At 35.8% G+C, this 15,652-nt stretch overlaps 1 protein-coding gene across 28 annotated transcripts in view; it reads right to left on the bottom strand.

Annotated features, from left to right (window-relative positions):
- The window catches only part of TCF4 (transcription factor 4), a 368,073-nt gene that overhangs the window by 91,737 nt on the left and 260,684 nt on the right, over nucleotides 1–15,652 (bottom strand). For 2 of the 28 annotated variants that reach the window (XM_050767856.1, XM_050767858.1), the window contains exon 1: nucleotides 6,685–7,358. The exons of 25 other annotated variants lie outside the window; for them this stretch is intronic. In XM_050767856.1, coding sequence (XP_050623813.1) covers nucleotides 6,685–6,753 — 69 coding nt within the window. In that variant the 5' untranslated portion in view covers nucleotides 6,754–7,358. One more of the 28 variants, XM_050767859.1, reaches the window with a different exon arrangement.

The raw sequence follows: 15,652 nt of genomic DNA, 5'->3' as shown, positions 1-15,652 counted from the left end.
TTCATTTTCAGGTCAGCTACAATGGAAGCAGCTGGAATTCAACTCTCCCCACTCTCTCCTACCAATTACCTCAACGTGCCCTCTCTCAAGATGAGTGTAATTTGGTCTCTAGGAAAGCACAGAGCTAGGTCCCTGGAGGATACCAGCCAAAGCCTGCATTTTTTCGGTTGAGCCTGAAATTAGACCATCATCTACATTGCTCCCACCTCTGACTTCTCAGGTGTTCAAACCCACTCTTTAGCCCCCTTTTTTTAGGTGGGGAGAAGAGTTTAAAGTAGTATACTCTCCTAAACAGAATGTTAGAGGCGTAGTGTCTCTTTTTTGCTGGATTAAATACCTCAATGAATATGTGCAGATTTAAGAAATTAGGAAGAATAGGAAGAAAACTAGGTAAACAGGAGCAACACAGCATTTAGAGACAGAAATATCAGAAATGTGACCTATTAAGTTCTAATCAGAATGTGGTACTGTGCCATAAATACATCTGCAAATATAAGGTTTGTAACCAAGTCATGGATCTTCAGCACTGCAAAAAGGAAAGTCTCCCAAAGTTTAAGTGCAGTTCATGTACAATTCTCAAACTACTTTCAAGCTGAAAACCAATAAATTTCACCTTAAGAAGTGTTCTTCAGAAGAAAAAAAATTTGTTTTGCTTAATAAAATGCCATGGTATCTACATACCTAAAACGATATGATAATGTGCCAAATAGTTTATTATAGAATTTGAAATGTTATAAAGACTACAACTATGGACATTTTCTGAAAATTCCAAGTATAACTTTCAGTAGATCACTTCACATTAAAGGAGACAATTTTATACAAGTATCTTTTCCACTTTTGTCACTATTGATCTCTTTTTCATGGTATACAAACAACTGCTTTTTTTTTTTTAGGACTATGAGGATTTCCTAAATAGATTATAAATATTTTATGAATATACAGATATCCCTTTTTTTTAGTAATCAATAATGTTTATCATATATAACTTTAGCCTGTGTCATCTTAGAGTTATGTTTGAAGTATTAAGGGCTAATAAAGTGCAATTAAATATATAAAAACTGGAAAAGCCTTAAAACTAAAATTACTATTAAATTATATTGACTGTGAAAAATTAGTTATTTTGTAACTCTGATAATATTGGAGGGGGAAAAAAGGCCCAGTAATCTTTTGTGTCGCCATACTGAAATTCTCACAGGTACAAGGCATGCATTTAGGTGAGCTGTGCACAGCAAATATATGTCTCCACTGTATTATCTTCTTAAGGCAAAAGTAAATCTGAATTCAAACAACTTTTACAATTGCCAGAACCACATCTAAAATCTCTAAATTTTCTGAATGAGAAAACGAGAGATTCATTTAATAGATCCCTGATGGCAGCATGTAGACCATGTATTTGACCTACAATAGTGATTCTAAAGAACTTAGACTGCAGCATTGTTTTCCTTAGTGGCAGAGCAGTAAGAGAAGTTTCAAGTAGGCTTGGAAACACACACATACAAAATTCATCATAATGAAATATGACAGTGTCTAAAGTCCAACTATGATGAAGCCATTAAAAGATAAGTTATAAAGGAAGACATCACTTATTCTCAAACCTCCATCGTGGTACTGTAATTTAGTAGAAACAAAACAACAACAAAAAAAGCCGAATAGGGGATGTAATGTAAACCACATTTATAGTGGAACAGGAAACAAATGATTCTTCAGCACAATTTCCTGTAGATCAGTTGGAAAGGTATTTAAAAGACTGCATCAGCTATTAGATCTTTTTTCCTGACCACTTTTCTCCCCAACCCTCCTTCCCCTATGCCAATGTCCTTCCTCCTAATTCTGCCTGAAACAATGCCATCACCTAGCGACAGAAGGATGCTTATCCATTACCAACACTATATTTAAAATGCTTAGACCTAGCAGAAATTAGGAATTAAATAAAATTAACCAAAGATGTAACTGATCCATATTTTTTTCCCTGAGAAATTAGCCTCACAGAAATGTTCAAACTGGTATCTGTAAATCTCATGCAGGGATTCTGAAAATTTAATCAGAGGCAGGAAGACAAGATGTAGCCACAATGTCAAGATTGTCTGGTGAATTTTTTCAGCTTAAACGTAAAGAACAAAATCAACATAATTTTGTTTTAAAGCAATGAAGCATAAAAGAAAAAAATAAAAATTTCATTGTTTTTTTAAATGAGTAAAGTGCCAACTACATAAAAAAATAAGCTCACAAAAAAAGTTTGTCCTACATGCTTTCTCTTTGATATGTTTTATTTTATTGAACCAGTGGGGAATTTTAAAATTCGATTACTTTGTGGCCTAAGCAAATTTTTGCTGTGTAATAGCAAGTAAACAGCAATTTTAAAAAATAAAGCATTTATACTGTCTGCTTTCAATTATAATCATGGTTCTGAAAATAGTAAGTATATGAAATATATTTTTAAAATGTCAAATGTAATTTGCATAGTTGACACACTACTGGAAACTTTAAAACCCAGTGGCTACCTATGTCCTATGTGTGGCTGCTCCAACCAACTATGAGGTTTTGGGGGGGAAAAAATCCATATGTAAAATGTACTGAAAAATGTTATTAGTGGTGCTATTTAAATATTAATATTTTTATGGTAGCACTTCCTGTGATAAATGAGAAAAAGCTAAATTCTTCATACTCCAATTTTTAGCTTTAAAAAATTTAGGTTGCTGACTGATATTGTCACTTATCTATACAAAAACTTTCTTCTAAGAATACATTTCCCAAATGAGAGATTCTGATATTTAAATATTCCTAATTTTTCACCTTAAGCAGGACTCATAACATTATTTTATTCTTTGGCCTTGATATCAGAAATAATTAACATCCAGTTTCATCTCTGAACTTTATGGACTTGAAAAGCTGCATAATATGACCAACAGTCAGAATATAAACATAAAAAGCTCATTACCATTTACTTTCCGAGATTTGATGATTTGACAAATAACTATTTCAAAACAACTACTTTGAAACATGGTTTGAAGCTTGTTAGTATAAAGCAAAAAGAGCAATTACAATAATTATAGGTTTCTCTATACGGTTTAACACATGCACATGCTGGCGAGAGCTGATGATGTGATCTTAAATTACCATTACGAGGAAATTTTGCCACTTTTGTTTTCAATTTTATTTGCCATAATTTTATCTTTGTGGATATGCTATATTATTAGATATGTGAAATTTGACCAAATAATCACTTATTAAAATTCTTATTCAATGAACATGTAAGAAATTATAAAAATCAAAATTTAGAGCTAGAACTACACTTATTGTAGAGCAGGTAATGCCTAATACTTCTCATAGCCTGAATGAGGACAGACACACTGGCACACTTTGATATAAGCTTGTATTTCCAACACAAAATAAGTTACTGATTTTCTCTGCAAAAAAAAAAATCTGTTCCGTAGTTCAGAAGTGGTGCTTTAATTTTTTTTTAAGCTGAGATTGGGATTCATTTGTATTTAAACCTCTAATGCACAGAGGAAAAAAGATCACAAAAATTATTTGGTCAAGTTCATTAAACTCTCACCTGAGGAGAAACTGATTTTTAAAAATACATTCTGGTTTATATCCAAAATTTATTCTTTGATAGCTCTTGGGTTATGATTTTTTGTTAAGTATTTGTTTCAGAGTCCACACTTCTGGACAGGTACCGTTGTTCACAGAAACAAGGAAAAAATTTCTTGTGGGATATAGACATGGAAACACTTCATAACTTAACATAGTAAAAAAAAAATCACGTTTTCTTTTGTTTGTCCTAAAATATTTATATTTCTGCTAGAAAGTTAGAGGACAACTGATTTTACAAACCCTATAGTTGCCAGTTCATAAAAGAAGAAACCATAATTGTTGTAATGTTTAATTATATTCTTCCCACAAGCTAAAATCACTGTGTTTTGGAATGATTTTCCATTTTTCTTCTTTTGTTTATTCACAGGGAAAACCTGCTTCCTCTGGCCTCTCTCAGTTCAGGGAGTTCAAACTGAATTTAAACAAGTAATTGACTTGTCACTGGGAAAAAAGAAGGAATTCAGTGCTGTGTTCTCTTCAGAGGAAAACTTGTGCAACAAATAGCTGACCACACTTAACTCCAACAATTCAGGTTCAAACACACATTGGTTAGACATGCACATACACACAAAAACGCATAGATACTCAACTTCCAAACGATAAGTGAAACTCAAGAAATGTAAAGTCTCTTCGATAGGCATTTTGAACAATTAACGCATGGTATACACAATCTCCACAACATGTCTGGCACCAAATCAAAAGCCGCTCAATGCAGAATTAGAGCCAGCAGAATACACACTGTAGAATAAACAAAAATCTGCTTCCTCAAAGTATGCATGAGGGCATTTTAAAAAATGGTATAGAATTGGCCCCTTCCTTGGGACACACACAACTGGACTTTGCTGTCTGTTTCACGAAGTTAAGATGGACAACTGGTAGCCATCCACAGTTTCAAAAGCTTTCTGCTGGTGTTCCAAATGGCTATTTTTTTCTAACTATAATGTATGTACAATTTGCCTCTTTCCAGTGTTTGAATCAATAGAGATATACATCACCAGATTTGTTTTTAATAAACGCCTTAAAACAGTTCCTATAAATACATTTCCTGTGACAGAGCGATCTTGATTTTATGAGTACCATCCTCTCAAAAAAAAAAAAAAAAATCTAACAACCAAAATATTTGGCAACTGAGAGGGCATATTAGTGATATGATGTCATATTCAGCATTTTCTTACGGTGGAGGCAACTGGCAAGCTGTGGGAACGGAACACATATTTTTGAAAATTCCTTTTGGCTAAAAGTGAGTTAAAAGATACAAAACCTAAATTAAAATTTTGTCAGTTCAGATATTTAAGATGTAAAATTAACAATTAACATGTAAAAGTCACATAACTTATAATCCTGAAAGATAAAAACCATGGAAACATATTCTTTTATAATGTAAGTCTTTCATAATGGATAAGGGCTATCTAATCCCTGAATCTGTTTTGTTGCTTCAGAGACACTTTTGCTTACTGACTAAGATGGCATCCTTCACATAATTTTCATTAAAAGTGCTTTAAAATGAAAGGTGCTGAATATGGTATGTATGAGAACATCTAAAAGATAATAGGCAAAAGTCTTAGCTATATATGAGTAACTACCAATTGCAAATCATGTACTTGTTAAAAAAAAAAGATGTTACATAATCCCAATATTTATGTTTACAGATTTAAACACTTTGATCAAATCACAGTGAAAACCATTTGTTTTAAAATTATATTTCCCTTACCACACTTATTTTAATTACTCCGTGTTCTTTTTTAAAAAAAGATAAAAATAGGATAGCACTATGAACTTTTGATGATTTACTTGTACTTTTCAAAATAAAAGTAAACGATATTATTTCAAGTTGCCCATTCATAAAACTGGCTTTTTAAATGAAATTATTAATCTTCTGAAACTGCACCTTCAAACAGTTGTGTATATGTATGTATTACAGAATATGCTCAGCTAGGAATAACCGTTATCCATGCATCTGTATGTATATACACTCACAGGCATATAGCAGCACATACACATGTTTAATTCGTTTGCGCCAATTGCTACAGCTGAACTGGGCCTTCCTGAAAGCTCTGCTCTGTCGCCTTTGGCCTAACTATCCCTGATTAAGATCAATCCAAATGGAAGTTCAAAGTACACAAAGAGAACAGTTTATAAATGGCTGCTTTTCACTTTTCTCTCATTCTTCTTTTCTACTTTAAAATAATACATTTTTGCTCCTCTATCACCCAACAACTCTTCCCGAGAGCCCCGCATACCGATTTGAAAATATTGAAATCCTTTTCCTTCAGTGGGCCCAGACGAAGGGAAAAAAAATAAATAAATAAACCTCCAGATGGCAAGTATAAACCTTCTGCTGGGGTTATGCACAAAATACCAGACACATTTTTTTCTTAAATAAAGCGTTTCTGTTGGAAGAGGGGGAAAACTGAGGGAAGAAGCCACACAGCACAAATAACTTATGACAATACTGTTATATGCATGAATGAACCCGTTTATTTCTCCTTCCCCATTTTGGCTTTAAATATACATATAAGCTTATATAATCTACTCCTTAATTTGATCTCTCAGTTTTATGTGTTTGCTCTATTTTAACCTTTCAGGTTCTCTCCACTCTATCCACTGCACTCAAGCTTCCAACTTAGTAAGACTTTAGATATCACAAAACCTCAATCCAGGGAGAAACTTACCCCAAATTTCCTCTCAGCCTAACTTGGGCTTTCTCAATTCTGCTTCTCGTATCTGCTGTTCCTTTCTAACAGTCATTTGGAAGGAATAAGAATTTTCCAAAACTCTCTTTAAAAAAAAAAAAAAAAATCATACCACCTCTCAACTTTACCTGACTGCAAACTTTCGCTCTAGGATCCACTCTCTAAAGCTCTGAAAGCATCTATTTTTCTACTCTGGGGGAGGAGAGTGGGGGAAAAAGACGATGAAGAAGTAGGCAAGAAGATCTTAGGATTGGCAAATGATAAATATTTCACGGCACCCAGGAAGGTGCCGCAGTCCTGCACAACTTTGCAAACAATGATCACCACCTAGGATGCTCATCCCTGCGACAATAAAACTTGTCAAAAATCCCCCTCGCAGCCCGCATTCGCTTACCGCTTTCCCATTATAGTAGTACATCAAAGAGTTGCCGCCCATGCCCGGGATTGTGTATGCGCAGTACATGGTCTCGGATTCTTTTTTCTCCTCAGTACCACTCTAACAACTTTTATTTCAAACTCGCTGTCCCTTTTTTCACAACAATTCCTTCAGTTGCATTTTCCCATATGGCCGGGCCAAGCGTGGTGAATATGCAAAGCAGGAAGAGACCATTCCTGGCGGGCGGGGGAGGCCGCGGCGCTGCTGTCAGACGCTCAACTTTGCGCAGCGGAGCTGGAAGGCAGCCCGGCCCTGATGGAGCTCGAAATCCTAATGCATACGCGAGATCGATTCAACTTTTCCGAGGGGTTTTTATTAGTTCCTCGAATAATGCCGATTCTTACAAATTTCTGCAGTCTTCACTTTTTTCTTTTTCTTTCTTTTTCTTTTTTTTTTTTTCCTTTTTTGTTTTGTTTTGTTCTAGGCACCCTTTTCTTCTCTAAAATTTCCACTCAACTGCCTTAGGGTAAAAGTGGAACAGGGTCCATTATTGAGCAGAATACAAATGCAGTTAATTGACTCCCCCTCTCTCTCTCTCCCTCTCTTTCTTTTTTGTTTTAATTTGATTAAAAAGCGAGTGGCAGGAAGGGAATCGTATGATGCACATCTAATAACTCTGCCATCTGTCTCTGCTGCTGGCTAGCTCCCAGCATTGTACGCAGCTGCCTGAGAACTCGACTCGGAGAAAGGGGAGGGAAAGGGGAGGGAAGAGAGAAAAAAAAAAAAAAAAAAAAAAACCACCACGTCTCTGACCCCGCTCAAAAGGAGAGAGGGGGCACTGTTTTCTGACTGCTTGGTCAACAACCTACAAAACGGGGTTGCGGAATAAAACAGAGTAGCAGTACGGCCCGCCCCGGGCTCCGCGGGCCCCGGCCTCCCCGGAGCTGGTGGGAAGCGCAGCCGCCCATGAACTTCACCTCGCCCCGCCGCAGACGGCCGCATGGGCCCTGAGACTGCGGAGGGGCTGGGGCGCTGCTCCCCTCACTGGCGCTGGGCGCCCCAAAGGCGCACGTTTTCCACTATGGAGTTGGGTGCTTTCACTGTGGCTTTGGACAATCTACCGCCAACTTCACGCTATTTGTCTGCTGGGCTCAGAAGCAAGTTTATTGGTACCTTCGAACCGACGAATATCTTACAGCTGTCAATTTCCTCAAAGGCACCCCTGAGACCACATTTTCAGAGTTTTGCAGCATCCCTGCAGCCCAATATCTGTATAAATATTTTAACAAACATCTCATGCACATTTTTACTAAACTTCGATTTTCCTAAACTTTAAGAACGTGAAAACCTTCGTTGACCTTTATTGATCACAACTGAACAATAGAATACTTATAAATGGCACGGTTTCTAACAAGCAAGTTGATATATTTATTTATTGTCTTTTAAAAATATTATACCAATCAACAAAAAGTGTGGGGGGAGGTACAAAAAAGGAAAGAAAGAAAGGGAGGGATGGGGAGAGAAGATGGGCTGACTTGAGCTTGCCAAATTCAGAGCATCACAGGAAAGGAGGGCCTCTGGGAATTGATCCCAAATGAAACTAAATCATTTGCATATGCCGAAGCAAATGCCACCCGGGCATACATCTATTCTCAAGAATCAACTTTAATAATTCAAAGCACCTATTTCCTTACAACTCAATATGGTAACAAAACACATACAGTATTAATAAACAAGGAGGAATAGTGGTGTTGGTTCTGAGGAGCAAACCCCGGGCTAATAGTGGAAAGTTTCCCCACTCTCTAAAATAAACACACACACACCGCACATCCACACACACGTATCGAAGGAGCAGAGGTTTGTCTAACTCACTTGCTCTGCATTTATTCGGAAGGTCCCCAGAGGTTTGTGTAAACAGTACTTGAATTATAATCACACATTTCATTCAAATTTCATGCTTTGAGGATTTTTTCCTCATTAGAATAGTTAGTTGTCAATCTGACAGGATCACATTTGTAACCTTTAAACCACCCTCGGTGCTTAATACACAAGGACAGGGTACCCACCTACCAGAGGACAGTATGTAAAAACCACCACTTAGAAAAGAGGCTGGAATTTAAAGAGATAAGTTGGGGGGTTTCCTGGTTATTGTTTCTTTGTTGTTTCTTCCCTTATTTAGAAGGCTTTTCTAGATCCTAACTTTCCATGGGCAGACTGCTAGAAAGATCTCTAAACTCTTTTGATAAATAATCATTCTGCTTCATCTACGTTAAATACCTTTTCTTACCTATTTTGCAAACATATAAATGCCTTTCTATTAATTATGTAAATATAAACAAAATTGTCATGGCTTAATGAACTACAATTCCTATTTTTAAAATTGAAGCTCTCATTTCTTTTAATATATTGTTAACATGTGCATAAATAAATATTTTTAATCTGATGAGGTGAAATCGATTTTTAAACCCTGACAATTCAGCACATGAGACTGAAAAAATTAAAATGAGACTAGAACATTAAGCTTCTGGGCTTCATTGCCTAATGGAAACAAGTCTAAGATTTCAAAAGCAAAAATTTACAATGATTAATAAAGATATACAGCTTTGAAAGGTGATCTATGAATTATAGCCAGTGAGACACTGAACGTATTATCATCCAGTGATGTTTGGTTTTGGTTTGCTGACCTTGGAGTACATTTCAATCGCAGAACTCAAGTCAGTGGCTTGTCAACTGAGACATTTCTGCGATCTCAGCCTTTGAAGTTTTCTTTGTGACAGAAATATCATCCATGATAAATTTTTAGTGTGATGCGTGGGGAGTTAGAACAGAAGTATAAGAACAACTGAAGCTATATGCATAAATTCACGTGTTTCAGAATAATTTTAAAGAAGTCTTAATCTTAAGCAGACAATTTTTACAGGACCCTAAACTGGTCTACTGCTTGTTTCACAGACACAGTTTTCACATTAGTGTATAACTGGACAAGTTACCCAACCAACAGTAGGTAACTTGGTTGCCTACTTGGTACCACCCCTGCCCCCCCCACACCCGGCCTTGTTATCACTGAAATGATGAGGAATGATGGTTAGCCACACTACACAGGAAGCCACCATCCCTCTCTGGTGCTTAGACAAAGCACTATCGAGGACACTGGGGGTAGTCAATGAACCCAGTTGTTTTTTCTGCCACTTTTGGGGAAAAAAATTCTTACCAGCAAAACTGTCTAGAAGTGTTGACCACTTAAATGAAACCCACATGATTCTTATTTTCTTCTAGAATCTAAAGTTTACAGTTCTTTTGTAATTTTCCAAAAAGTCTTTGACAGATGTATTTGAAGTGAAGCAGAATTGACAACACACATCTACAGTTGTGTTATTATAAGTAACTGGGAAATATTTGACCTAAAATATTGACTATACCATTGGTATAGTATTACCTACAAGGTAGATGTTCAATAAAAACTTGCTGAATGAATGAATAAGTGCATTAAAGAACAAGTAAATATTCGGAATCTACATCACTTGAATGAAGAGCTGTATTCAACCATTTCATGAACAATTATTTAGTGATTCCCAACTTTGGGTTAAGCTCCATTTGGGGACATGCACAGGGTTCAGAGACATGTCAATTTTCTTCCTGCCCTTGAATTTGACCTCATGGCTGAAGCGAGAAAATATGACTAAAGAATAATGTTTTAATTGTGAAATGGGGCAATTGCACATACATTAAACAATTAGATAACAAACTATTACAGGGTAAAGAGCTGAACTATCCACCTGACCACAGAGCTCATTAGAGTAGATTCTACCTTTATTTCTGAATAATGACTACATTACATGGTTACTGCAAAGTCCAAATAAACCTAATAAACACCTACACACACACAAACTGCCCTGCATATTGCAGTATAAGGCAGGGAACTCAACAAATAGAAGCTGAATAAATGAATGAATGAATAATGATCACATGGAAAGAATTCCCATTTTTCTCCCCCCAAATATAACTTGGTAGAACGTGAACAATTCCATGTTTCTGTTTAAGTCACTGAACACCAAAAGTTGTTTTTTTTGTTGTTGTTGTTTTGTTGTCTTTTTTTTTTTCAGCATAACACCTGCTTATTTCTACAATGCTGATCTTTTTTGCCTAGCATGGCTACATTAGCTAAAGATCACACCCTAAGGAAAATAGTGATATTCATTAATATACAATGATTACATAACATAATGTGAACAAGCCAGCCTATAAATTAAATAACCACTTCAGGTAAACATCTACCCATCAAAAATATATTTGCTACTAAAACAACACTTAATACATCCACAGTACAGTGATACACAATTTAAAGAACATATAATAATTGCCTTCACTTATTTAATCTCCATAACTAGTACTCTGTGACAAGTATTATCATTCCCACTTTAAAGACAAAGAATTAAGGCTCAAAGATCCTTAGATGACATTTTATAGATCAAAAGCTACCAAGACATTGGAATCAGGGTGTGAGTAAAGTTATTAAATCAGAGTGCTTAAACTTGAGGGTCAGACACATCTTGATGAGTAACCTTGTTAGTCCCCAGCAGTGTGACTCTGGCCAAGCTATCTCACAGGTTTGAGTGTTAGTTCCTTCATCTAGTTAATAACACAGCTTCTTTTGAGGCTTAAATGAGAAGACACCTAGTTCACAGTATCAGCAGCATGTTATAAAGGCGAGTGCATTTCCTTGTGTCTCCTCTGCTGTTTCCTCTATGCAAGAGTGCCTTAAAGAGCAGCAGCAAAACAAAACAAAACAAAACGAAACAACAAACAAACAAACAAAAAACTCCACCTAAAATAGACTTAGGTAACAGAAGTCTGCTAAAATGGATAAAAGAATTATAAAAATACAGCACCATGCTAAACTCTTCCCAATGGAGCAAAGATATTCAATCACAAATCTTTTTGGAGCACCCAACACGACTGGCCTGAGAATTATGTACGTACTCAAAAAATATAATTTCTGCTGATGTGTTAGTATTCAAATCTACGTTCTCATCTTTAAACTTACAGGAATAGTAAATGTTGCCAAGCCAAGGAATAGGAGGTTACCCTTGTCCATTGAAAAAAGGAATATAAGGCCGGGCGCGGTGGCTCAAGCCTGTAATCCCAGCACTTTGGGAGGCCGAGACAGGCGGATCACGAGGTCAGGAGATTGAGACCATCCTGGCTGACACGGTGAAACCCCGTCTCTACTAAAAAATACAAAAAACTAGCCGGGCGAGGTGGCGGGCGCCTGTAATCCCAGCTACTCGGGAGGTTGAGGCAGGAGAATGGCGTGAACCCGGGAGGCGGAGCTTGCAGTGAGCTGAGATCCGGCCACTGCACTCCAGCCTGGGCGGCAGAGCGAGACTCCGTCTCAAAAAAAAAAAAAAAAAAAAAAAAAAAAAAAAAAAAGGAATATAGTTTATTTAGAAGCTAAACTAATTGGTATTTTTTGCTCTCCAGTAGGAGTCACTATTAACAAAAAATTTAATTCAGAAGCTAAATTAAGGCTGATGTTTAGTTAGTAGATGCATATATATGGAATGTTATAAAAATTGTAATAAATGGTGATAGCTTAGACCCAACAAAGGATTAATGTTTCATATTCAACTTAAACTGCAATGACAAAAATCCCTAATAGGCATGAGTACAACTTCATAAAAGATCTAATTTAACAGGAGGACACACACACACACACACACACACACACACACACACACACAAATTTATTCTGATGACCATAACTTGAGACAGCCTTGCAATTTAATAATGAACACCAACAAACCTCTTACATGTATATTCCCATATTTCTTTGTATTGAAATCTTAAGACTATGAAATAACTGTTTTCTTATTAAGCAATTAAGATTTTTACTTTTTCAATTGGGATCCTAACTATTTTAAACTTTTTTCCAACATACACACACATCTGGAGAAAATATTTATCAGATAAACACACTTATTGGAAAAGTAGTAAATGTACTTATCTGAAGTAAATCCATATTACACGAAGAAGTCAGATAAAGCACAAATCATCTCAATCTTTTTAGTGGCATGAACTTATTTTCTTGGCATCATTTAGATATTAGCAGGTAAAATAGTTTTAACTATTTATATGGTTCAAATACGGAAACATTTAGTTTGGAAGATGCTTTTATCACAGAAAAGTATCAAAATATCAGCATAAACTGTGAAATCTAATTTTATTTGTGTCTTTATTAGTGGCTTCCTGTGTTATCTTGAATTGGTTATTTTTATACGGCCTGGGTTCATATGTAGACATTCAAATGGTTTATCACATGATCAAATATTTATTTTCTGAGTGACTAGTCAGATAGCTTGCAGTCATATTGATTATAAAGTAATTCACATTGATTACTAAGGTAAGCAATGGGTTATTTTTTAACTAGATTTTTGATCCGTAAGTAAATATTTGACTTCTACCTTTCTGTGGCACTATTTCCCTTTAGAAGAAAGAAGAGACTTCTCATTTTGCTTTATGTGGCATTATAAAAACTCACACAGACATATATGGTTTGGAGACATAGCAGCATGCAAAACAGATGCAAAAACCAGGTTCTCAAATTTCAGTATACAGTGAAATCTGATCAGATTCATTTCCCCACTTTTCCACATATTTTCACATGTCTGAGGTAAAGAATTCAATGAGTATGCCATTATCTGTATGAACATAACATCTTCTATGAAATTCAACAAACCAGAGATATAAAACAGCATTACCCTGCAAACAAGGTAAAATGTAGCTAATAGCATTATGTGATATGGCAAAGTGTAATACCAAAGTAGCAAGACCAGAATATATAGATTTTTAGGTTTAATTACACTGGAACCTACACACTTGACTCAAAGTGAAATTCACCTCTTCCTCAATTTTTTGCAAAGTAACTGCAAAAGTCATAAATTTACTACTAAATCTCTCAAATATTAAATGAAATTAGCCAAAGATAGTGTAACTGACACATCTGAAGACTAGATGTGATTTTTATTTAAGGAGAAAAGACTTCATTATGCCTCTTATTTTTCCCCAGGCCGTCAATCTCTTTTCCCTTGGGATAAGTGGAATGTTCTTTAAAAAAAAAAAAAAAAAAAAAAAAAAAAAAAAAAAACCCTTACACTAACCCAGTGTAATCCATAGCCAGTCTCCAAGTTTGATACAAAAACAAACCATTTCTATTTTGGTACAATGAGGAAGCATCACACTGGACAATGTAAAAACAGAGATGGAGGAAGTTGACTCAGATTGCTGCACTTCCTAGATGAAGTCAGTTAGCGAGCTTACCACAATCACCTGAGTCAAATGAAATTCGAGGACAATTGTTTTTTTCCGTCAAATTGGTACACGTGTAAAGGAATTCCCAAAAAGTTAGAGGGGAAATCCTAGTTATGTTTATTTGTCTGGATGAAGGATGATAGTTGAGAAACTTTTAACAAAAAATGGATTGATGAAGCTGGCTGGAATCTCAGCACAGGATGTTCTCAATTTTAAAAAATTTGTGAATAAATATCAGGCTTCCCAATGCATTGCCCGGTAATCAGAGTGGAAATGTGATATCACAATGAAAATGATTTTCACTCTAAACGAACTAATCATCTAAGGTTTATTAACCCTCTTTGGGGGTGAAGATTCTAGCAATTTCCTGAGGTTTCTAACTGTTGATCACCTTTGTTGTTTGACATGATGGAGCAATAGAACAACTTGCTAGGCACAGAACAAACAATTGTCAAATACTTTAATGGCCATCTCTGACAAACGGAATGAAAAGAGTAGGTATAAAGGAAAAACGAAACATAAATTTTAAAGATGCAAGTGAATGACCATACAGTGAGAGCATCCAACGTACATCCACCATTGAAGTGCCTTTTCAAGTTCATGTTTAGCAGATCTAAGTTCCCTCAAGGACAATCGATAGCCTATAGCTTAAGCAGGTCAATGGTCCATTCCTAATCTAAATGTGGTGTTCTTTAACTCAAAATAAACTTAAATTTTAACTACTGAGTTTTCAAAATAAGCACTCTCGTCATTCTGTTAATCAAAAGCATTTACCTACCCCACACATAAACACAGACAAGACCAGGAAGGAACAGGTGAGACAAGTTTTGCATCATCTTCCATTAAAAGACAAGCGCTTAGAGTAAATCCCACGAGTAATCTAAAATAAATTGTTTTAAAGAGATAACATGCAATTTTAAAAAACTCTGGGTTTTCATTAAATACAGTGAAAGAAATTCACAAGCTTTTATTGAGCATAAACAGTACTAAAATAAGAATGATTTGGGAAAAAATGATACTGATAAATTTTGGCTTTCAACATTAACAAAGCTGAATCAGGTATGGGTAATGAGTGTGAAAAAGTAATGTGGCAGTATTGGTCTTATTTCCTTCATTTATGGTTGGGCCAAAAATTGACATAAAAGTCATCAACTAGCTTTACTGACAGCAGTGCCAAAGGCCAAATTATGGTGCTTACCAACCAAAGACATGAAAATTGTCTCTATTTGTTTGACAGGGGTATTTGTTTTCAACAATATCAGCACTTTGACCTCTTCAGGCGTGACTATCAAACGCATTCTGATCATAAAACAACTTCAGCATTTCTAAATATTAGTCAAAATGACAAACAGGACAACTCTCACCTTTCCCTCCTGTTGAAGATATCCTTTACTGCCGAGTGGGGCGTGTTCTCTAACATCTGTTCAGGAACTGAATGCCATGTTCTTTATGGGGTCTGGACCTCTACCTACTTAGTGCCATCATATAGTAACTGTGTTGCGTGTAAGGAAATGGTACAGAACATATGATAAAGACAAGAGTTCCTCAAGATATATCCATTTTGTATATGGGCTGTCACCTTCAAACTTGCCAGCAATGTTGAATTTTTTTTTTTTTTTTTTTTGAGATGGAGTCTTACTCTGTTGCCAAACTGGAGTGCAGTGGTGCAATCTTGGCT

The sequence above is a fragment of the Macaca thibetana genome, chromosome 18 (genome assembly GCF_024542745.1).
Source record: "Macaca thibetana thibetana isolate TM-01 chromosome 18, ASM2454274v1, whole genome shotgun sequence".
Lineage (NCBI taxonomy): Eukaryota > Metazoa > Chordata > Mammalia > Primates > Cercopithecidae > Macaca > Macaca thibetana.
The sequence above is the reverse complement of the archived record's forward strand: the minus strand, read 5'-3'. Positions and strand labels throughout refer to the sequence as shown.